The sequence below is a fragment of the Leuresthes tenuis genome, unplaced genomic scaffold (assembly GCF_036924035.1).
Source record: "Leuresthes tenuis unplaced genomic scaffold, fLeuTen1.0.hap1 SCAF_2, whole genome shotgun sequence".
Lineage (NCBI taxonomy): Eukaryota > Metazoa > Chordata > Actinopteri > Atheriniformes > Atherinopsidae > Leuresthes > Leuresthes tenuis.
Genome location: NW_027325356.1, coordinates 23146550 through 23170410, shown reverse-complemented (window position 1 = coordinate 23170410; position 23861 = coordinate 23146550). Strand labels below are relative to the sequence as shown.

The window sequence follows — 23861 nt, the reverse complement described above, 5'->3', positions numbered from 1 at the left end:
AAATTAAGTGTTTCGTGTTTGCATGCTCACTCCATGCTCTAAAAGTCGACGTGTCTCCGGTTTAAAGGTTAATTATTGAAACTGAAGCCCCCAAACCTTTATGGGTGTGCAGCAGGAAAAGTGGGGGGGGATTTCCACAAATGAGTCAACCGGGCAGGTGTCGTATAGGATGACCCTCAGACCTCGTGCCGTGTGACCCGTGTGACCCGCAGGCCCCGCCCCCCTCTGCCTACCTGCTGCTGTGCGGCGCAGCTGCCTGGAACCCTCAGTCTCTGCGTCATGGCCACAGGGACGTGCGCCGCGTCCAGCTCCCGTCCTCTGATGGAGTATGAGACGAAGATATCCCCCCTCGCCGGCGGCTACGGCCGCTACAACCGAGTCGTGGTGTTGTTCAGCTGGTTCCCCACCTTCGCGGTCATGCTGAACCTCTTCAGCGACGTCTTCTTCACCATGATCCCGGAGTCGTACCACTGCAAACCAGACCCGACGCTCCTGCCTTCCACTTTCCTCCTGAGCAACTTCTCCAAGCAGGGGTACCTCAACTTCACCATCCCATGGGTGAACGGCTCCGGCCTCAGCCACTGTGAGCTTTTCAAGTACCCCTCCAACACCTCCGAGTTGTCGGCTAAAGTGCCGCGGGAGATGGTGCCCTGCACGCGGGGGTGGGAGTACTCCAACGTGGCGGGGCTCCAGAGCAACTTTGTCACTGAGGTAGGAGGCTGATCCGTGCTGGGGTTGTCATTTAGTCTGAGAAGTGGGGGATTCACTGATACTGGCCAAAAAAGAGCGTTGCATTAAGAAGCATGTTTAAGTCCAGTTGTGTATTTTAATTGCATTTCCTTTCCTATTAAGTCTCACTTTTGTAGGTTTTAAATAGCTGTTCTTTGTTCAACTTTTTTGGGTTGTGTAACTTCGCTAATTGAGTTGTCTAGACTTGCTCCAAGATGGTTGCTGCAGGGCTCCACTTTGCTCTCATTCTGCCTCGTGTGTCATGAAGACGTCTGCTCGCGGTTTTCAGTCAATATTGACTCAGTTTGTACTGCTGTAACTCCGTCGTTTGCCTGCTCGCGCTCGTTTATCTGTCACGTGACACTCTGCTCCCAGAGCCACAGTTTGCAGTCCGATCAGGCATAAATTGAAAGAAATTGTGAATCTGAATGAGTTTGAAAGTCAGTGTTTTGTTATGGGCACCTTTCTCCAGGCTTCTTGAAGGATATACCAAAGGTTTTTCTTTAGATGTCGGCTGCCAGTAGATGGATCAATACACAGGTCATGTGTCAGGCCCCTGTCAGCACTTGACATATTTGATCTTTCCTTGTATCTTCTTAAGATTTCCTAATAAGCTTTTTTTCCCTTTGAAAACCCTGCAGCACATTTTCTCTGCTGCTTCGGCTGCTGTTCCGCTGGGACGATATCTGCTTGTAATTTTTTCACATCTCTTATGAGGCATAGCCTTGGTAAAGTTGTCTGTATGCGCTGGCAGATGATTGAGCTGCCCAAAGCCCAATTAATGCCAGGAATGAGACTCCAAATCTATATAAGTTAAAGGGGAGACGTCTAGGATGCAGAGCAGGAGCAAAATGGAGACAAAGGAGAAAGAAGTTTAGACCGTTTCTTCCCCTGGGAAAAGTGAGATCACTGGCAGACAAAATGGATGAGCTTGGAGCTCTGGCAAGGATGCAGCAGGAATATCAGAAAAGCAGCTTTATTTGTCTCACTGAGACATTGCTACAACAACAACCTCTCAGCTAATATTTAAGACGATGTGGGCAGACAAAGACTGATGAGGGCGGGATCACAGAGTTCGCAGAGCATCTCTGCACTCCAGATATTCAGCTGTTGGCTGTAGGTTTCTGTCCATGTTATTTAATGAGTGTTCACCTGTGTTACCTGCTGACTCGGTGTGTGACATCATCAGCTAAGTTGTTGAGATGCTACAAAAACAACGTACCAATCCATTCATGGCGATCTCTGAAGATGTCAACCCCACCGCTCTCTGCTATACTTCAATTTACTAAATGTTTGTCTGGTTTTTAGTTGTTTTTTTGGAATAATTTTCTTTATTTTGTTATCCACCTACAGCAAAAGCCTGTCTTTAATAATGATTCATACTGCAGCAGTGATTTATTTAAGTTATTTAATTGGATTCCATTAAATTAGATGGATTTTTAGCCCTGCCACATTTTCTTTTGTCCTCCACTTGTTCAGTTTCCAAAAGCTTTGAAGCACTCACTGCATACCGTGCCAAGATATAAGTTTTCAGCCATACCGCTCTCTGGGAATCATCTTAGTCATGCAAAAATAGCCTTTTAGGTCTGTTTAAACGTGTTATCTGTGCGTTTATAGTAGATGGAACTTAGGGAATTGAAACCCATTTTTGCGAAAGTTGTGCACTGTTATGTGCTGACATGACACTGCCTCATTCTTTGATTTACAGATAAATGACTTAACAAACGAAACAAAAAACATTTTCTGAGAATGATCAGAACGACTGGACTGATAACGAGAGGAAAAAAGCAGCCCATGTCCAAAGAAAAACTTTGAAACACCTTCGGAGCTATTGCTTAACACCGCTTTAAAAGATTACAGGAAATATTCAGAACGGAGGGTCTGGTTCGGGATATCTGCAGACTTCTCTGAAGTCTGTATCGATCCCCTCTGTTGATTCTGAGGATTGGCTTGTGAGAGGAGGAAGGGTCGTGGGGTCTGCATTCAGATCCGATCAGAGGTCTCTCGCTTCCTCTCAGCCTGTTGTTGTGCAACATGTGTAAACAAGCGGCCGTCTTTATCTTCTTTTCAGTTGAGCTCCTCGATGATCCATCCCAGTCTGCAAATATTGACATGGGGCTCTGAGAAAAAGCATTTTCCAGCGTGACCTCTCGCACCTCATCCACCTGTGTGCGTTACTTCGCAACTAAGCTCAAAACACTTGTGACCCTCAGTTGTATGTGTGAGCAGCTGCGGAGGACAGCGAGGCCTGACGAGCCGCACACACTCATTATCTGTAATTGACCCTCAGATCATTGTCTGTTCCTCCCTCTGTGATAAACTGTGGCGCTGGGAAGTCTGAAGCCTCAGTGTTCCTTCCTGAGACCCTGAACACCTCCAGCTCCAACAACAGCTTCCTCTGCCCATGATGTCATTCGCTAAGACAAAGGAAAGCTCGAACAACGGAAAAACCGAACAGAGCACAATGGTGTTGAAACAAGCATCGAGCAAAATAACAGCCACTCTTCGAGTGTAGTTGTCCTGCGCTGCTCACTTGTCCAGATCACAGTGTTGTTTGGTTAGTTTTCGTCTCCAGAGAGCTGATGTCGGTAGAAATCCGCTCGCGACCGCTCCTTCTCCTGCTCGGCTTTACTTTCATGTTTAGTGTTGTTTTGTCTTTTTGCCCCCCCCCCCCCCCCCCCCCCCACATTTGCACAACTGCATGACCTGTTTTTATGTCTCTAATCAGTGCTGAATTCCAGTTGTGAAAAAAACAAACCTGCCCCGAGGCTCCAGACTTCCAAAAGTCCCTTGAAAAGGTTGAGGTTCACCGCGTGTTGATTGATATTTATTTCTAACTTTGTCTGACGTTCATTAACTGAAGCAGAGTATTGTCTTTGAAGTGGATTCGGTTTAACAATTTTCCACATATAGATTCGGTGATCTATATGTGGAAAATTCACTATAATCTAATCAACATTCTTGCTGAACAGCCTGAGACTGGCAGTCACTGGGTAATTGTAACTTTCTTAAGATGTTTTTTTTCTTGATCGTAGTTTCTGAAACTTTGCCCCTGGGTGTCTCTAAATCCAACACACTGCTGCTTTTAAACCTGTTTTGATCAAGCCGTGCACTTTTTCCAAGTAAAAAACTGCTCTGTGCTAAAGTCCTGAGCCAGACTTTCTTACAATCCTTTAAAGTGGTCTTGACCAGTGGTGTTTCTTTTCACATTTTCCCTCATTTTCAGTCCAGTCCTTTAACCGGACCATTTTCCACTTTACCATGAGGCATTTAGCTTAAGGTATGAACCCGTGTTTTACATTATATCTTTGGGATTCTGTCACCACCTGTTGCAAAGACACATCATTTGTTTCCATCTCTTCAGTTGCAGTTTGACACGACAAAGTACTCCAGTAGTGACAATAAGCGAATAGCTGAAAACTTGCGTCTCGGCATGCTTTCAGGAATAAAATGGATAATGAAGGAAACGTTCTCAAAATGACCAGCAGTACACTGATCAGAAGGAGTGGTTTTTGTTTTCGGATTTAATCCAAAGTAGTCTCTGTAAAACACTGACTGATTCAGTACTTCACACGGCAAACAAGAGGATGTGAAGAGAAAGTGGGGAAGAATTGTCTAGCATGCTGGTACCAACCCAGCGTAGAACTGCTGGAAACTACTTTGTTCTAATGTAATAAAGATGTCAGCAGGCATCTTAACTCAATAAAGAAGGACATGATCTGCATTCTTGCTTCCTCACAGAGATCTCTGTCACAGTTCGCCCACTATTTTCTGCATGTTACACAGTCACTTTCAGATGAAGGCAGCGTGTTTGTGACTGTGTTCACATGCTCTTGAAGAGTTTGAGCACACACACACTAACTATACAGCATCTTTTAAGATGTATTCCCTTCACTTGAAGGTCGTCTGCTATGTGTATTTGGTTGCTGCTTTTTCTGAAGTTTTTATTGTGATTTCCATCATTCCGGTTAGCTGCTGGCTTTCACTCACAGAGGCTGATTTTCTAAGACGGGACAAATTGTTGAGGTGGATCCTCGAGTCCTGAATGTGATGAATGTGTAAAGAAATAAACAGCTTTGAGATGCTGTGGCATAAGATGTTGAGGAGCAGCTGCTGTGGAGCTGGACACTTGCTGTTAATGTTGCGAGTGATTCAAATCCGTAAGACTAATAAGAAGCCATGTTCCTCCATTACAGGAACACCAGCACTAAATATGTGTTCATCCGCTGCTGAAAATGGTCATCAACTGTTCCAGTTTGTCTGGTTTGTCTCCGGCCGACCATATTAGGCAAGACTTTTTAGAATACTTGTGTTTTCAGAAGGAGTCATTGGGCTCGGGACTAAATGTTCCTACGTACATGAGTATTGACGAGAGACAAACGCATAATTAGGTTTGGTCCTTGAATGCAGTTGACTCAGGAAAATGAAATACAAAGCCAGCCTTATTGTAGTTTTTCTCTATTTCTTTCATTGAACCTTTATCTAAACAGGACAACTCTCAGTTGAATCATTTTGTATGTCGTGAAGACTTCCTGCTTAAAAAACCCTGGTCCGATCATTTAGCCGTGTGGTGAGGTGAAACCGAGCAAAGATAAACCCCCAAAGATTTTCATCTGCTCGGTGTGGTGGGAGGAATAGTGGCTTGAGCACAGAGGAGGATGTGGGACATGACAGAAATCACAGTGTCTTACTTGCAGCATGTGGCTGGGTATGATCAGAGAGGGAGGGTCCTGAAAGTGAAGGTGGTTGACGAGCAAAAAATCCCAATAATATTCCTCAGCGCAAACTTTGAACATTCCATCAGCTACAGTACATGATACTCCCAAAAGATTCAGAGAAGCTGGAGACGTCTCTGTGTACAAGGAACACGGCAGCTGAAAATAGCATGAAGTCTTCACTTTTACCCCAACGGCAGCTCATAGCAAACGCTCTGGAAGTCTAACTGCTACGTTCAGACTTCATTTGACTCGGCGTTCTCTCTGGAGCTGGGGGGAAACGGTAGCTCGACTGCAGGTTATTTGATAAACAACTGGAGGAAAACTGGAGCAGGCAGCTCTGTCGCTGCTGTGAAACTCACCTGTAGATACTCACCTGTTGTGTTGACTTTCAACTTTAAAATGAAGTTTAACTGATGCAGAAATGATGGTGGTACATAAGTGTTCATTTAAAATCTTCAGTCACGTTCTATAACGACCTTCCCTGCACTGAAAAACCACCATCGCTCGACCTTTTTGTGAGAGCTGAGTTTTGTGTCAGATCGCAGGTGTGTCAGTGCACTTCTTTTCTTCTTCTTCTGCAGTGGAACCTGGTTTGCAGTGACTACTGGAAGATCCCAGTGCAGCATATCTGCTTCATGACGGGATGGATTTTGGGATATGTCTTTCTTGGTGCATTATGTGACTGGTGAGTGATAATCCCCAAAGTGTTCCTTGTTTAATGAAAACAAAAAGTCTTAAAGACATGAATTAATATTGTAACATTTTGGGACCTCCTCATTTCCCTTGTGTGTGTTTTCAGGTTGGGTCGACGACGAGGCTTCCTCCTCTCCATCAATTTGTCCAGTCTCTTTGGGGTGGCCGTGTGTCTGTCCAGCAGTTCCGTGGTGTTTCTGCTGCTGCGTCTCTGTCAAGGCGCCATGCTCGCCGGGGTGTTCGTGTCCTCGTACATTTCCAGTACGTATCTTCCTGCACCTGTATTCTGCGTTTTGTTTAAAGTCATTTATGTGTACTTTTCTTATTGATTTGTTCCAGATATTTTTTCAATGAATGTAAAAAAAATGCAGAAAGAGGCAACTCAAATCTGATGTTGAAGAAAAAAAAAATGCAGAAAGAGGCAACTCAAATCTGATGTTGAAGAAAAAAAATGACCAAGACGAGAGAGCAGATAGTGAATAATAAGTGACACGTGATCTTTACTGTGTGCTGTGTAATCCGGGGGCTTCAGTATATCTGTCTCATTGACTTGCTGATCATTGGTTCCTTTCGACTTATCTTTTATTCTGCAGCTGTTGCGTTTTCCATACAAAGACTGACAATGTCTATCATGAGTAAATCAAATGGTATGTAAGGGTTGCATGAAGTTAATGAGATAAATCACAGCCTTGTGATTCCCAGCATGGAATCCAATGTTTTATGTTTGCTTTTAATGCTTTCCACAGGGAATGTAAAGAAAAAGAACTTTCAGGTTGTGAGATAAATGGTGGAAAATATGCCCAACACACGCGTCTGTGCACCGTGTTAACTTGTTCGATCTTATCTATAACAGATAAGATTACATCCTGTCGGGTCCTTATAGAAACAAATTAGAAATCCAGCGTATCTGTGTTATCTCATCTTCACTTCAGGAGACCAAAAAAAACTGAATTTAGACTTGATTCTTTTTGTGCTGGTGTCTTAAAGTCACAAAAAAGAACTGGAGCCAATTTAAGTCTGGTTTAAAGTATCGTCTTCAATGACTTACATGTGACAAATGTATAGTTTTACCTCCTAAAGGTAGCTCTACCAAACTTTATATTAAATGTATTCCACTATAAACGTTGGTTGATTCATCTGTGCCAATGTTGTTCAGCCTAGAGGCTTCAGAAATTAAACCACACAATATCTGGAAATGATCTGTAATTAACCAGTAATCTCTTGACCTCTTCACAAAGATGTTATCCGCGAGGCTTGCATCATTCAGTCACTTACAGCATAAAGAATAATCCAATTACTTTTATCAGATTATATCCATCCATCAGACTAACGAACGGTTAAATACATTAAGACTCCAAGATCATGCAGTTGATGTACGGAACATACATTTTTGGGTGATCTCCTCATACCTGATGTTCAGCTGTACAGCACTTGACAAACAGCTGTACAGTTTGACAAAAATCAAACAAGCTGAAGACGGAACAAACTGTTTCTACTGCAAGTGTTCATACCTGCAAAGCCGGCTCTTGCTTAGATAGAACATTTAGTGTCAACAGCGCTAGCAAAATGGTGACTCAGCCATAGTCTGAGAGTCAGACTATGATCACCTCCTAATGAATTTTTTTTATCACTTTAATATTTTTACTGTTTAAAAAACAAAGGGCAAAAGCTCAGGAGCAAAAGTGTCGTAACCTTGCATGGTTAATAATTAAGATATCAAAAGTTTTTGGAAGTCTTCGGGTTCCTGTGAAACAAACCAGTTCTGTGTCTCCACAGTTCTTTTTCAGTTCGGTGTGTTTCAACATGTTCAGACTCAAAAACCTGTTTATACACATCTCATGGATTGTTCTGTACATGTATGTATTATCAAGCATGTGAGCTTCATGCATTGATAACAGATAACAGTTAGCAGCACATTAACACACTGCTGAGAGCACTCACTGCTCTGAACAGCAAATCAGACCCCCCCCACCCTGGTGACCTGGTGAACAGAGTTTTAAAAGAATAAAAATAAAGCTTGGTGTGATTTGAGCTTTCCCACATTCTAAGATTTTCTGGCTGTCTTGCATGCTGTGTGTGCTGGTCCTTTAGGGTCTGTCTCTCAGACATCTCGTGACAGTGAAGGCAACGACATCTTAATTCCATCGTGTTCAGGATCATTATCTTGTTTCAGAAGTCATCTGCCTTTTTTTTTTTTTTAAATCTTTTGCTTTTGTTCAGATGATGTGATCTTTGCCTCCAGAGTTTGCTGGTATTTATCTGAATCTGTTCTTCCTTCTAGGGGTGAAATATTCCTTGAATTACTGCTTGCTACACAAGCCCAGAGCATAATCAATCCTCCTAAGTGTTAATCCTCCAAGCATAGCTTTGCTCACTGAGTCCAAAAAGTATTATTATGAAGTACTATTTCAACTATCCACACGACTTCTTTGCAGAATTAATTAGCAGGTTCTCTTCTTTCTTTTTTTTAAATGCACAGTTTCAAACTCTGCATTCTTCTGTTCAAATCCTAACTAATATAAAAGATAATGTTTTATCCTGGAAGATAACACTATCAATTAATGTAAAATGGGATTAGGACTCGTTAGAGGGCTTTTTAAAGCACTTTAGAAACTAGCCACATAAACTGGATAACAATACTTTGCTTCAGCTGCTCTGCTGACATAAAAGATACAGACTCGTACCAAAGCTCGTACCTCTCGACTCCAGTGATGCATATTCTACGATGATAAATATAGCGTGTTTAAAACAAGTGGGGCTGCATGGGAATGAAATAGCATTAGAGTCCAAGTAAATTCCTGAGTTGGAGGAGGTGTTCCAGGCAGTGAAATGTTGGAGTGGTACCATCTAAAATGCTGCGTTTAACATGCTCCCACATTCCTGCGAGGTGAGGGTCTGATTGAGTCCAGATGAGGTTTTAAAATTTTTGGCCAGGGTGGGATGGAGGCCTGAGGGAAAAGCCTCTTGCCAGCGCTGCTTCTCCACAAAGGGCAGAAAACAATTGCAGGACAGGACTGAACACTGGGATGTGAGCAGGAAGTGAGCTCCTCATTACCGCCCCCCAATCCCAACCACACCCCACCCCGACAGGAAGGAGAATTAAAGCTGGGAGGGCATGAGAGTAAAGTTCAGTGGCAACACAGACTTTCTTTAGGTTCAGAGCTCTGTAGCAGCTTCATTTAGCCCATTTAACTTGATATTTGCATGTTTTCAGATGTGTAGAATTGTCTCCAAAGCTAGTGAATAAAATGAAAAGACAATGAAAGAAAAAAGAAACTCACGGTGGAACCTGCAGAACTCACTTCCACAGTCTCCAGGTCTGTGAGCAGCACAGAAGGAGCCCTACGCTAAGACTTAAAAGCTAAGAAGCTGCTATTTTCATGGTTGATTTAAGTAGGAGGACAAATGAAGCTGAACTTGTTTTTAATGTTCTTCATGTTTACTCTGAGCAGACAAGGACAAAAAGACAACAACCAGCAGCAGCCTAACACTGATAATTTGAATGAGGGATGCACACACACACATATGACATCAGAGAAAGACAAGACAGTTAAAATGGAAATTTTAGCTGCAGATGTATTTTGAGTAAAAAAGGGTGCAGTCAGAAGGGGGTATGAAATTAAATTTCCAGCAAAGCAAGCATCACACTGCGAAAAAATAAAGATGATAAGTGGACAGCATTAGCAGTTGAGTAATGATCACAAACGCACCAGGAAATGCTCAATGGACTACCGAGAGGGGAAGAGACTGAAGAGACTTAAACTTTATAGTTTAAGTCAAATTTATACCAGTGCATAGACGGCTTGATAATCTCTGTAGAGTTTGCTAATGTGTGCAAATATACGATTCACAAATTTGACTTTTATAGAGGCTCGACAAGACTCTTTTTAAATGTTCTATGTGTGAAACAAGTGCCTTAATTAGTGTTTGCAACCAAACAAATGAGCTGTGGTGACATGAAGTCAGAACGACACGGTCAGAACTACAGCCAGTGATCTTATGTGTGAAGAAACGAGTGTCGTGGCAGGAAATGGATTGGCTCCGCACAAACGGATTTGTTCTGCGCCAGTTCTGGTTTGATGTACTCTGTGTGTCCTCCCTCTGCTCCCATCGCTTTCTCAGGGTTGGAGCTGTGTGACCCTCCCCATCGTCTCATGGCTGCCATGGTCGGCGGCTTCTTCGCTGTGTCCGCGGAGCTGCTGTTGCCAGGCATCGCTGTCGTGTGCCGCAATTGGCCCGTTCTCCAGGCTGTGGCCACGTTGCCCCTGTTGCTGCTGCTTTCCTATTGGTGGTGAGTCAGGTGGCACTGTGTGAAACCAAATGTGCTGTTGGTATTTTCCAGTGGTGTTCTGCATACCGGTCTCACCCACAGCTCGAGGTGTCTGTCGGTAGTTTGGAGTTACAGGTTTCTAACTAACCCCACATGTAACTGCATGAACAAATCCTACCTGGAAAATACCAGTGAACTTCTCTCAAACTTGTTTATTAATCCTGGAAGCCTCATTAAGACCAATGCTGCTTTGACCCGACAGACCTGAGCCACACAAAGCAGTAACTCTCTCTCAAACATTCATATGTCGAACGCTCAGAGAATCAGAAGACTGGGAACTTGCACGACTTCTTCTCTGGTGTTACCATTATCAGTTCTGAGCCACGGACACTTTTTTTCCTTTATCTTCCCAAGACTCTTCCCCAGCTTTTTCATTAAAACAAATTTGCAGGACAAAAAAAAAAACATTTTCTGCATTTACTTACTGTTGCTGTTAGACACATCTTATCTACCTGAGATATGACAGCAGAGTTGTTTCCACAGCTGTGCATCAGTGTTTCCTGAGTCTCCTCGCTGGCTGCTCGCCACAGATCAGATTCCTCAGGCGAAGAGGAGCCTTCAGGAATTTGCCACCAGAAACGGTGTTTGCCTGCAAGATGAGATCTACCCCGGTGAAACTCTGCTCTCAGGTGCGCACACAGAAGCTTGTGTTTTAACACACAAACCGTAGCTATCAAATGATTATGTTCATCTTTCACGCTACAACTTTTTGAACCATCTCAATGACCCGTTTGACCTGCAGCAGAGAAGCAAGTCTTATGTTGGAGCGTGTAGCGTTTGAAGAGGATATTTAGTTTTGTCTCGTTTTATTTCACATGTCAAACATTTAAATGTTTATTTAGAATTGAAAATATTGCAGTAAAATTAGCATTATCTGCATATGCAGAACACGGATTTGATGCTTTTCTTCATGTCAGCGATATTCCCCAACTGTTTTCAGACCAGACTTCAGACTCTTCCTAAACTCGTTCACACGATGCAAGAAAAAAATCAAAAAATCATAATTTCTTAGACCAGATTTTTAAAATGTACATAAACATGTTGGTTTGACCTAAATTGTGAAGAAAATTTTTTTTTTTTATCGCACGCATCTCAGATAATGAGATTAAGGCTGCATGTGTGTGCTCAACTGGACTCAAATGGACCCAAGTGCTCTGCACGCGCTCCAGAGCTCCATCTTTTTGTCATTATGGTTAAGCAGAAATATATATTCAACACCCACATTCCCAATTAAGGTTCTGTAATGGTCATATTTTTCTTCTTTTGTCAGAAGTTGTTACTGAAAATTCGTTCATTAGGACTACGTGACAACTTGCGGGAGCATGAAGCATTTCTGTTGCCCTGTTCTAATATAATCCAGATTTTCTAACCCCAGCGTCATCAAACAAAATCACCGTTCGTGAATCTTCAAAGACATCTGTGCAATGAAATCGGCTGTACTGTACTGTACTGTACTGTACGATGATCTCCCACAGAGAAAGTTGGAGGCGGCAGAACGTCAGACATGCGATGCATGTGCACTGGGACGAGGATGGAGATTAATTTAAATGTCCAAGTCGAGCTGTAATGATGGCTTAACTCAGCTGCACATGTAACTGTGTAATGATCAGTGGCTTGATGAGTTCGAGTTTTGAATTCAAATCATTTGAAATAGTTTCCATCTTGCTTTGAACACGTCGGTTTGTGATGATAAATAATTCGATCCAAATACTGACATCTTTTCTGTGCTAGTCCCCATAAACATGTTTAAAATCAGTTTTATTTTCCTGATAAGTTATTGGTCTGTAGGATGTCTGACCACAGTGAAATATACCTTCATTATATGCTCTTTTATTCTTGATGCTTTTTGTAACTTGTATGTTAAAAACCATTCATTCAACCCGTTTTTTTGTTTTTGTAGAGATAGATTCAGCACACGGGGGGGGCTGTCAGCCGAGGTACTATTCAGTTCTGGAGCTGCGTCGGACTCGTGTCATCTGGAAGAACTGTCTCATTCTCAGCTTCACTCTGTGAGTTTGTGTCTCTATTAACTCATCTGCCATGAAATCCCCAGGACAAAGTCTCCTTCCTCCTTTCTCTACAAAGTTTTACCGTTAGCAGTGAGTTACAGACGGAGTTTCAGTAGCTTGTGGTTGTGTGTAGAGTGCGGACCGTACAGCAGCTTTTTCTTTCAACTTGTATGTAAAACCTTCTCTCATTTGCCCTCCAGGTTCATAGGGACAGGCATCCAGTACTGCTTCACCAGAAACCTGCATATTTACTCCACTAAATTCTACTTCAGCTACTTCCTGCGAGTGATAACGGGAGCACTGGCCTGCATCTTCATCTGTTTGTCCGTCAACCACTTTGGTCGGCGCGGGATGCTTCTGCTCTCCGCCATCATCACTGGACTGTCGTCGCTGCTGCTGCTGGCCCTCACACAGTGTACGGTAACATCTTGCTCACTTCTCTGTTTTCACCCTCAGGTGATAACAACTGTCTCCTAAGGTAAAAGCTGACGTGAGGGAAGAGACGACCAATAATTTTCACAATGAACTCGACACATTTCTTGACATTTTTTGAAGTCGTGCATATTTCACATGATCTTCTAAGAAATGCTGATATGACCAGTCGGCAATCCCCTCTTTATTCATATTTACATTTCTATATATTTCTATTGAAATCATGATGTAGCGCAGATCTTCGTGACGGACTTGTGAATTAGTTTCTCATCACCAGGGTCACAGCTGAATGTGTTGTTACTCCACCTGTTTTATCTTTCCCTGGAAAGTCTGTGGTATGCTGGTTTTCAGAGGACATTTATTGTTCTAGGCCACAGCCAGAAATAGTTCAGTCTCTGTTGTTGATTTATTTAGTTTTTTTTTTTTTGTGGTTGCACAGAAAATGATTGTCCTTTCTGTGTGTCAGACCTCCAAGGTGGCCTGGTGTTGGTGCTCTCTGTGGTGGGTTTGTTGTTCTCTCAGGCTCTCGCCATGCTCAGTGCTTTTTTCGCCTGTGAGGTGATGCCAACTGTGGTTCGGTGAGTGTTCCTGACTGATGTGATGAGCCTCTCAGTTGATATTTGACGTTGTTGACAACTGGTGTTGTTTGAATGCTGCAGTTTGATAACTTGAGTTTTCCATCTCTCCGTCAGAGGTGGCTGCTTCGGCCTGGTGATGGCAGCAGGATGTGTTGGCATGGCCGCCTCCTCCCTCATGGAGCTCCAGAATAACGGCGGCTACTTCCTGCACCACGTCATCTTCGCCTCCTTTGCTGTCCTCTCAGTTCTCTGCATAATGCTCCTACCTGAAAGCAAACGCAAGTCGCTTCCAGACTCCTTGAAGGAGGGCGAGAGCCAGCGACGGCCGCCTCTCTTTCTGTCCCGGCCCGACAGGGACAACCTGCCTTTGCTGTGCACGCGGCCCCCTTTGTCAGACTACAACCCTGATAACTACGCCCGCCTGGTTTCTGCCACCAGGAAGATGTTAACAAAAGACAGTTTACCTTACAGGATCGCTGCACCAGCTCATCCCCCGCTGCTGTCAGACAGTGACTCACAGGAGCGAGAGGCTGAGTCACCCAGAGAAGTCATATTGTAACTTTAACACCACTCTCCTCTAAACAGACTTGAATGATGCCTTATCCTCTAAAAAGTACCTCAGTCTGCCATCAGTCTTCATTAAAAAGAAAAACCAGCTGTTCGTTTCTCAGCTGAAGAACTGACCTCAGCTCGGACACAGTGCACTTTAGAGCAATGGCTCCACCTGACAATGTTCTGCAACAAATCTGTCTCCTCTCGTTACATTCTGATTTTCTCACACGAATTCAGGTATTGTGCCGCAAGCTGGAGTCTTGTCCAAATTTTAGTGAATGCTAAGCTTTGCCGTTGAACTGTAAACTCCTTTGTCCGGTCTGTTTAAACACCCTAAAATGATCTCACCGAGAATTTTGGGGAGGTATTCAAACCAAAGTGACAGACACAAGTTTGGTTAAATAAAGTCTCAGTCGTGTCAGGCTGCTGCTGGTTATGTGAGAACCAGCCCTCTGTCCGTTTAATGGTGACACGTTCGGTTTCATTGAGTCTGCCTGTTTACCTCTCCAGCAGTCTCAGTGCCGAGGGGAACCCAAGGGGAAGCCCGAGTGTCACCAGGAATCACAAGAGCGTCACAGAATATCATGAGCTAAAAGATGTTTCTCTTGTATTGTGAATGTTTTGTTGTGCCACTACCAAGCCTTGTTAATGCATTTATTTAACTACATGCTGGGATGTTATCTGTGTAGAAATATGTCACTGGTTGATAAGTTTACCCCTCTCTAAATCACTAAGGTTACACGATCTATTTTAAACTTTGTTGTTTTCTTCCCAAATGTTGAAAGAAGCTGATGAATTAAGAGTTATTTTAACCACTGTGTGGCGGCCGGGCAAAGGAGCGAGTCTTACCACCGACATATGACAACACTGACGCTGTAATTCTTCAGATGACCATTTGTAACTGAAGTGAGTTTAATATTTATGAATTTGAGAATATAATAGGTCTCTGATATTTAATGCTGAGCAATGAGGAAGCTTTCACATCTTCCAACATTGTTACTGGAACAGTTTTTCTTTAGAGGTTCGGCCTTTGTGTGTGAAGTTATGAGAAAACATGCTTTCAGACCCTTGAAGAATTGCTGCATAACAGTGACGTGTTTGTGCTGCAGCAGTCAGAGTTCATGACTTGATCTTCACTGCACAATCAAAGGTGCTTATGTACAGAAGGTCGCACAGCTGCTCCAGCTGTGTCTGGCTCTTACAGCACTAAATCAGGTCCATTTTTTCTTATTTATGAACTTGATCCCAAAATGTAAGTTTTAGAAGCACAGTCTTGTTGTGCCTTGCTGAGAACACTGGGTGGTGCTGTGCTTTCAAAAATATGTCTATACCAAAACTCAGGAGCGCTGTTTTACTTATGTGGCTTTATTATTTCCATTATCTAACAAGGTAAAGTCCAACAACCTCTATTTTACAATACTAACACAAATGTACACATTAAGCACAGACGGCTCTTTTGTGGATGGAGAAGTTAGTCGAAAGTTTGACTGGTCTGAATTAACAGACGTAACTATTGTCCACCGGTGCACGCCACTGTTTTCTGGTCACTTCACTGAAGGCAATATAAACAATTCACTTAAACTGACAGAAAAAACAACAAGATGTTTAAAATATTGCTAAAGTTTTCAGATTATATTAGCAGTTTGTTTAAACATTGACATAGTCGGATGTATTGATAAGCAGCCTAATAAACTGTTGATGAGATACAGGCCTGGAGAGCCAGTGCGAGCAGAAGAACCATTGTACTGAGCAAATGAACGGCTCCGGCGTCGGCGTAACCAAAGCTAGTCCTGCACGGGTTATTCACCTCATCGTAGGGAATTGGAACATCATCTGGCATCCCAGTCATAGTGCCACTGACCTGAAATACAAGGACAGCTCTGTGACAAACATGTTCTTTCACAAATTCTTTCACCACCAGAGTTAAAAGATTAATTCGGACCATTGAAGCGGAGTTAAAGCTCCAGTAAAACAAACGAAAAAAATATATTTAGATCTTTTGAGTACTGAGGTCCACCTCTGAAGGTGAAATCTTTACTGTTTTGACTGATTTCCTTTCATATTTATCTCTTCTTGTCTTTACACAGCTTTTGAAATGTGAGGGGTTTAAGTATATAAGAACTATGCTGGGACATTTGCCATTGTTTCCCAGTTACAAACTTACTATGAATGTACAAAATCTGAACACTGGGTTACTATTTATGCTGTAAAGAGACAAATAGATCATGTATTAGTGTTAGAATAAAAGCATATCTGTATGTTTGTGACTTTTTCCACCTCTAAAGAGAAATAAGCTCAGTTACTGACTCCGAGTGTTTCTCGCGTCATGGCTCGATAGTATTTTTTTGCATTTCAGAGTTTTAGCTTGTGCTAGTTTCCAAGTAACTTCTATAACAGGCGAGGAGATTTGTTAGAGAGCACCATCTGATTTTTGATCTCAAAGAGCAGGCCACTGTCCCGGGAAATGTGCTGCCTTGCAAACAGTTGGATAAGAAAGTTTTTACCACTTTAATATTCAAATATGGTAACTATGAAGCTGGAACCCCAACATGGGCAGCCTGGCTTGATGGAAAGCCTTGAAACGGTGAAACTGCTGGCCTGGCTCTTTCCAAAGGAAATCAAATCTGTCTGCCAACATTTCTAAAGGTCACCTGCACAATGCTTTTAAATTGAATGATTGGTACAAAGATGTAGAGGAGCCATTTTTTTGTTACCTTTGAACAGAGCCAGACTAGCTGTTGACTTTTACTTCATATATTGATCGTCTCATGTAACTTTTGCTTGTGACTTTAAAAATATGTAGTTATATGATTTGTCTGCCAAATTCTGTTTCCCAAAGTATGTCAGCCAAAGTTTACAGGCTACACTGCTATAATCGAGGTACAGTATTTTTAATCTTCACATAGTCCTCAGTAAGTTTCCTTTATTTTCTTTCCATTCTTTATGATACATCTCATATGACACTGGTTCTCTCTTTTTTTTCCTCACCCTCTCGACCTCTTCCATAACACGGAGCAAGTTATTTCCAAGTGCAGCTTTCACTTCCTCGTCAGTCCATCCTCTCCTCAGTAGTTCAGCCACCAGATTGGGCACCTTTGACACATCCTCCAAACCCACAGGTAGCCTAAGAGGATGACATGCGCTCAAAGGGATTTTGCTTCCAAGCATTTCCAAGTATTTTTTTGTCTTTCGTTCCAGCTCTTCTGTGTTGTAACTTTCCAAGCCATGTAAACCTTCATTTCACAACAAACTTCTGTCAGATAAGGTTAAAGATTAATGGCCAAAGGAGAAACAACAAAATTTACTATCTTTACTATTTCTACTATCTTTGCTATCTTTTGAGACTTTAACACACATTTAACATGCTTCATCACGTTTGTATGAGGCCGTCATACGACTTAATTACTGCTATTACATGTTATTTAGATACTGTGTTTTCGTGGGATCACATTGTTTTTAACAAGAAGCTTATTTCCGTAAGTTGATAATGGAAACTTACCTGGTAACTCCATCATAATCTCCACCAAAGCCAATGATACCTGCCCCGCCCACTTTCTTTATGTGGTCAAAGTGATCTGCAAAGAAAGCAGTAAACTTGAGAATAAAGCAATGCCACACAGAGGATTTTAAGAGAATGATACATGTTAATCTTCAACATCTTTACAGCAGCAGTTACGGTCACAGCAGTTATTTACCAGCAACATCAGAAAGAGTGGCTGTCTTGCTGCAGGTTACATAATCATTGTAGAAGTTCACCATCACAATTCCTTTGGTTTGATTCTGGAGAGACAGACAGATGTTTCATGACAGAGGTACACTTAGTGATGTAGAATCTATGATTTGGATGGAAGGAAGTTGTCCTTTCTGCTTTGTTGGGCAGGAAACTCTACAGTGAGTGAAAGTGCAGAAGAGTACTGGGAAAGATGTGATCCAGGAAATGCATTCACAAAGGATGTTGAACTCTACTAGCTTGTCTGTTAGAGAACACACCATCTGGTTTATATAATGCAGTGCTTCACATTATGACTCTTGTCATTTTATTGACTTTAATCTGGTAATTACCATTACACATTCAACAGTTCTGCATGATACCACTTAGATGGTAGATAAATAGATATTTTATTGATCCTGAATGAACTTGTGGAGTCATAAAAAGTGGTGCCATAAAAAGCATTTATGGGTTTGTTATTTGAGGTAACAAGCAGGTGGTTGTACTTTTAAAGCACTTTACAGCTTCAGGAAACTGGCTGTTCTACTCGGTCAGGCTATATATTGATATATATTGCTTTTACATGAACTTTCATTTAAACTTTATTGAAATTCAAACTTCAACCCCATTATAATTTTGACATTCTTAAAGATTTCAGGTTGAAATTTGACATGTAGTAAAATACAATAAATTTTTCTAGATTAAACCGCTTAAGACAAACTGTGGGGCAAAGGTTCGGCCAAAGAACATGTTTTATCGGTTTTCCCAAGCAGAAAGGATTATCCCCTTTTTTTTTTTTTTTTTAAGAAAGTAAAGAAAAATACAGATTTGTGCCATTGAATTTGTTTCATTTTTTTTCACCGCCTTTTAACCTTTTCACAACATATCAGATTAATGTTGTTTCCCCTAAGATCTGGTTCCAAGATTGGGTCATTCATACAACACCAACTGAAGCCATGTAAACTCATTGACAAGTAGTATTAACTTGATCAGCTGCAGCAGTGAAATACAAATTAGAAAGCAGTAATATGATACTGTCATAAAATATAATGTGCAGGAGTCAGTTTTTCTGCAACATGAGCACTTCTGTGACTTATGTTGAGAATATATGTGCACTTTAACTTTAACTTTAATTTGCATCTGTTATTTAAAACTGCACATTTAGAAGTTTTCTCCCTTTTGCTCATCTTTTGGGATTTAGTGAAAATCAACTTTTACAGATTTTTCAGAACTTTTACACATTGCTGACCAAGTCTTTGACAGTATGGCACGAATCACATGCTACTATAGAAAACCTGCACGTGCTGCTAGTACGTAGGTGATTTTTAAAGCAGTAATTGTTCCTGACTATCGCTGATTCTGATGAATCCAACTTCAAGTTGACCTGAGTGGTTCCTTTGGATTGGACGTGTAAAATCCTGACTGACTGAATCTGTGTTTTTGAAACTGCTGTTGAAGGCTGCAGTTAATACAAGTGTAAATGTTCATTGATGAAGTCAACTGCTTCTCTTACTTATGATCTATGCGTCTTTGAGAAAGTAAAACACTAATTGGATGCCAAAAAAATTGCAAAAAACTATTTTCACAGCAGATATTCTTTAAGAAAACCATCTAAGTACAGTTTGTAGTGTTCAGTGTGGTAATCACAGCTTCCTCTTCCACTCCTGACTCACCACTCTGATGAGAACATCATCTGGAACGTTCCTCTTGTGTGGACAGACACTGTATGCGGATGAGTGGCTGAAGATAACCGGAGCCTTAGACATGTCCAGCACCTGGTTCATCACTTTTTCAGTGACATGAGCCAGGTCGATCAGCATCCCCAGACGGTTCATTTCAACAATCAGTTGCTGTTTTAGAAAAGAACTGTCATGATTATTGTGGCAATCATCAATTAAAATAGTTTTCAGAGCCAATAAGGTGTCTCTAAACTTTTTGCTGTGACAGCATCCATATTATCTTATTATCTTAATATTCTTTCATGTCAATTTTAATAGCTGACACACTTCATGTATTACAGAGTTTTTTTCTGCTCATCATCATCAAGAAAGACATTAAATCTATGGTAAAGAAGATGTGATTGCATAAGCCGATGGGGCTCAGCGTCATGCACTTCCCTGCTTATCAAACGCTAATTGCTGTTCAACTCCATTCACCCCAGTCCAGAATTGTGTCTGCTCACAGCCGATCTCACATCCGATCTTGCTAAACTTGTGTTTATGTCCATGTTATTCCATAATATAGGCGTTTGAGAAATTAAGTCTCTGTAGCTGACCTTCTTCCAGCATAAATATCTAGCAATATGCAATATAATTGTTTCCAGTCTGCTTTCCAAAGCAGTAAAACCAAACAATCCAATCAACAAAAAGAAAATAGTAACTCAATACTTTTTATGGGAACTGTTATCTCACAGAATGAACAAAGTACAAACACAAATACATTCTTTCACTATAACAACAGCCAAGAAATATTTACAGAAGCAATGAAATGTTGAATACCTGCATGCATTCTTTTTCAAACTACTCTGTAACATATTACTCTCTGAAAGCTTGATTTGCCTACTCCTGTTAGCACCACTGACCTTGCCAAAAGGAGACAGACCATCGTGCTGAGATGGTTCTGATCCAGTGTCCACAAGCCAGTTGTCCGCCCTGGCAAGAAACAAAATGTTTCAACTTAAAAAAGCTGGTTAGAATAACCAGAGGGCATGTTTCTATGCAACAAACTCAGTTTAAGTGTTCTTGAAAACTTTAGTCACAAATACATTTGGTGACTCAAACATCATACGTTCAACTTTGCAAAGTGATCCTACAAATCCATTAAAGGTGCACACACTATATTTTCATATTATGAACTCACACAGAAAGCCAGATGAGACATGTGAAACCATTATAATTCGGACTGGTAGAAATAACATTTATATATGCACAATTAAGTTGCCTCCAATCATTATCTAGTCAGCAATACAATGTATCTCCACAAATACCTTGAAATAATTATTTAGTTACATAGGAGCACTTTTTAAGGCAGGCTGGATGGAACTGATAAGGTCTCTATATATAGTAAATTTGATCAGACTGAACATGTTAGAGCCAACTTAACTACTCAGAGAATCTGATATGTCGGCACATTAGGAATGCTGGAATCCCCCGTACTCTCCACACAACTACCTTTTATTTTTCTACAATGTGTGATAATGAGATGAATTAATTTCCTGTCTATGGAAAACATTTCTTCACGTACTGCATTTGTATTTTGTTCATGCACTTTTACTGGAGACATTTTCCAGTGATAAAGCGCTATGCTAATAAAGTATTTGTAGAATTTGTTTTCACTTGAGGACAAATCTGAGGTACTTCAACTTGAGAATCTTCATTTCACTCGACTCTGTGCTTTTTATCCCACTACGTATAGCTGGCGATAATTAAAACAGAATCTCAAGTAATAAAATAAACTACTCCGGAGTGCTTATAATTTGAGCAGCAAAGATTATGTTATGTACATACAAATTAAACTGTTTTAATAACTGGTGAACTGTGCCGAGCAACTTTTCAGCCAAACATAGAAAACATTTCTCCATCCCTCAAAAGTAAGGATTCGTGACTTTACCTTTTAATAACAAGGAGTAAACTTATATGTATTTTTGTGTTTAAAACTTAAATCTACGTTTTTCTTGTGGCTCTTACCAAGGTGTGTTGCAGGAGTGTGTGACTGTGAGGTAGCGCACACCCAGGTGGTACATGGTGCGCAGGGTACCCAGGCTGCTGTCGAGGGAGTGACCACCCTCCACCCCTATTAGACTGGCTGTCTTATTCATGCTGAATGCATGCCTGATTTCTGTGCAAGTACAACAGGTACATTTGTGACACAGCAGGCAAACAGAAGCAGGTATGAACACAGATGTTTGAATGGATTCAATTATTCCTCGGGAGGAAAGTCTCACCTTGGCTACTGGTGGCAAACATGAAGGTTTCTGGGTATTTATGACACATCCTGTGAACCACATCTATCTGCTCCAGTGTTTGTCTAACAGCATCTTTGTACTGGGTTTCACAGGGTACATAAGCTGACCAGAACTGAGAGAAAAGCACAAGATAATGAGGGAAAATCATGGCAAAATCGCAGATTTTCAGACTATTCTGTCAATCTCACTGCTTGTTTTCTTACAGCGATATTCAATGATATTTGAGCTCTTATATGGAAAGAGGTACACCTTTTTCATTTACAGTAGATACTGGTGGACTTTAGTCAAGTTGTGAAAGCATCCTAAGGAACGCAATCAGAGGCTCAGTAAAACAAGCCCTCCAAAAAACACTTTATATGTAGGGCACTACATAGATACAAAACTTTCTCAGCATACCAATAATTTGGATATTCCACAGAGTCACAGCACTGAATCTAATACATGTAATTATTAGTTAAGGCTGGTCTCACACCAAGGATTATCAAGGTGGCACTACAGACTGAACTTCACAGCAGGGGGGCAGATACCAAGCTGTAAATGTCATCAAATTTTGTCAGTAGAAATACAAAGTAATTGTAAGTTAGATAGAAAATTATATATATAAAAAAAATGTAAACATTAAGAAGCAGATTTTCAAACAATTCTATAAGCATTAATTATTACAACGTTCAGTCTTAGTATTATGTAGTTAACCCATGTTTTGTATGTGAAGTGTTAATCTATGATGGAATCAAGGGTAGTCAGATGTTATGTGGTGACAATAATACGTCCTTTTATTTACAAGTTTAATGTTCTCAACACTTTGCAATAACAGCTTGCTTAAATGATCGGCTTCCTCCTGTTTTGTATTTAAAGAGCAAAAATAAAGAAAAAACATTTTGGCAGTTATGCCTCACACCTCGATGAGGTTGCAACAAAATGCATTACTCTTAACATTGTCTTTAGAATATTTATGAATGACTTCTGCAGCAGCAATATATGGTATTTGCAATAAACAGATTAAATTACTAATCCAAGCACAAATCCATAGAAAGGGATCGGAAGTGGTTTACTGCTATGCCAGCATCAGCAGATTGACATAGAAGTCTGAAGGAATCTGCAAGTAATGAATTATCCCAGCACTTTGTGAAGCAGCATCTGTGCAACTCCTTAAAGATATGAGGGACCAGCTAATAAAGATCACACTGGCCTTGATAGAGTGGCTCCCTTTGATTTTTTTCAGTACTTTCTGTTCTGCATGTACCTGTGCGCCAAGCCGCCCCTGCTTGATCTTTGGGATGTTGGTGTGTGTTGTTGCCAGAGTGTTAAGATCCACTTTGTTGAGCTCGTTGTTGAACTGTTTTCGAAGCTGCCACGGCAAGTCATTATGGCTGAGGGGAAGGGAAGAAAAATAAAAAGCTTTTTCTTAAAACTTGCATCATCTACTGTGATTTGACTGCAGAGAGTCAAGCTGATTGTTTTGCTGGATAATTGCTAGATATTCCTTAAACTGGGGGACTTTCCTGCTGACCAGAACATGTTTACTGCTGTTATTGTTCACACGACAAACAGCAGATATCAAGTAAAAACGATTAAAGGCATTTTCACTTACCCATCAATGAGCGGCGTCTCAGACATTAGCTGCAGAGCTCTGGTCATGTTTGGGTCCTGAGCCAAAGCAATGGCACAGGAACTGATCCACAGTGCCAAACATGAAGCCGGGATAACCTTGGTTAGCATTTCTGTAACTTCAGATAAATACAGACTAACTCAAATCCTAATAACTGCTGATAAACAGGAGTCTCTTTCTCAGTTGACTGTCTTTAATTTTTATAAAATGACTCTCATCCAGTTTTCTAGCCTTTCAGTACAATGATACTTTTCAAGATCAGCTTATTGCTCCTCCTCTATCCTGACTCTGTTTTATGTTAAACCCTCAGTTGTCATAACTGTAGCACAGTAGCTCAAACATTGTCATGTTGGTTAATGTATAATCTGCCTGTTGAAAGTCCATGACTGAAATTGCCATGCACAACCCTGGAAATGATTTAAACCATAAACCAGCACAGTAATCTACTATAATTACTCTATCCAATTAACGGTTTGGGGGTGGAACTCAGCAGCAACAGTGCAAAACAGAGGACTATGAGAGGAAACCAAAATACTCA

The 23861-nt window shown here is 41.2% G+C and overlaps 2 protein-coding genes across 2 annotated transcripts; one reads left to right on the top strand and one right to left on the bottom strand.

Moving 5' to 3' along the window:
- The first annotated feature begins 231 nt into the window (after positions 1-231).
- On the top strand, positions 232-14708 carry slc22a31 (solute carrier family 22 member 31). The gene is made up of 9 exons (XM_072380734.1): positions 232-711; positions 6029-6132; positions 6247-6401; positions 10263-10431; positions 10954-11099; positions 12371-12479; positions 12680-12894; positions 13378-13489; positions 13604-14708. Exons 1-9 carry the CDS (start codon positions 280-282, stop codon positions 14046-14048), a joined length of 1887 nt encoding a protein of 628 aa, XP_072236835.1. The 5' UTR covers positions 232-279; the 3' UTR covers positions 14049-14708.
- A 987-nt stretch (positions 14709-15695) lies between these two features.
- On the bottom strand, positions 15696-23602 carry dpep1 (dipeptidase 1). The gene is made up of 10 exons (XM_072380735.1): positions 23306-23602; positions 22958-23084; positions 21694-21826; positions 21437-21587; positions 20332-20401; positions 19424-19600; positions 17737-17821; positions 17541-17616; positions 17030-17165; positions 15696-15902 (listed from the first exon to the last, which is right to left on the bottom strand). Exons 1-10 carry the CDS (start codon positions 23431-23433, stop codon positions 15726-15728), a joined length of 1260 nt encoding a protein of 419 aa, XP_072236836.1. The 5' UTR covers positions 23434-23602; the 3' UTR covers positions 15696-15725.
- Between the last annotated feature and the right edge of the window lie 259 nt (positions 23603-23861).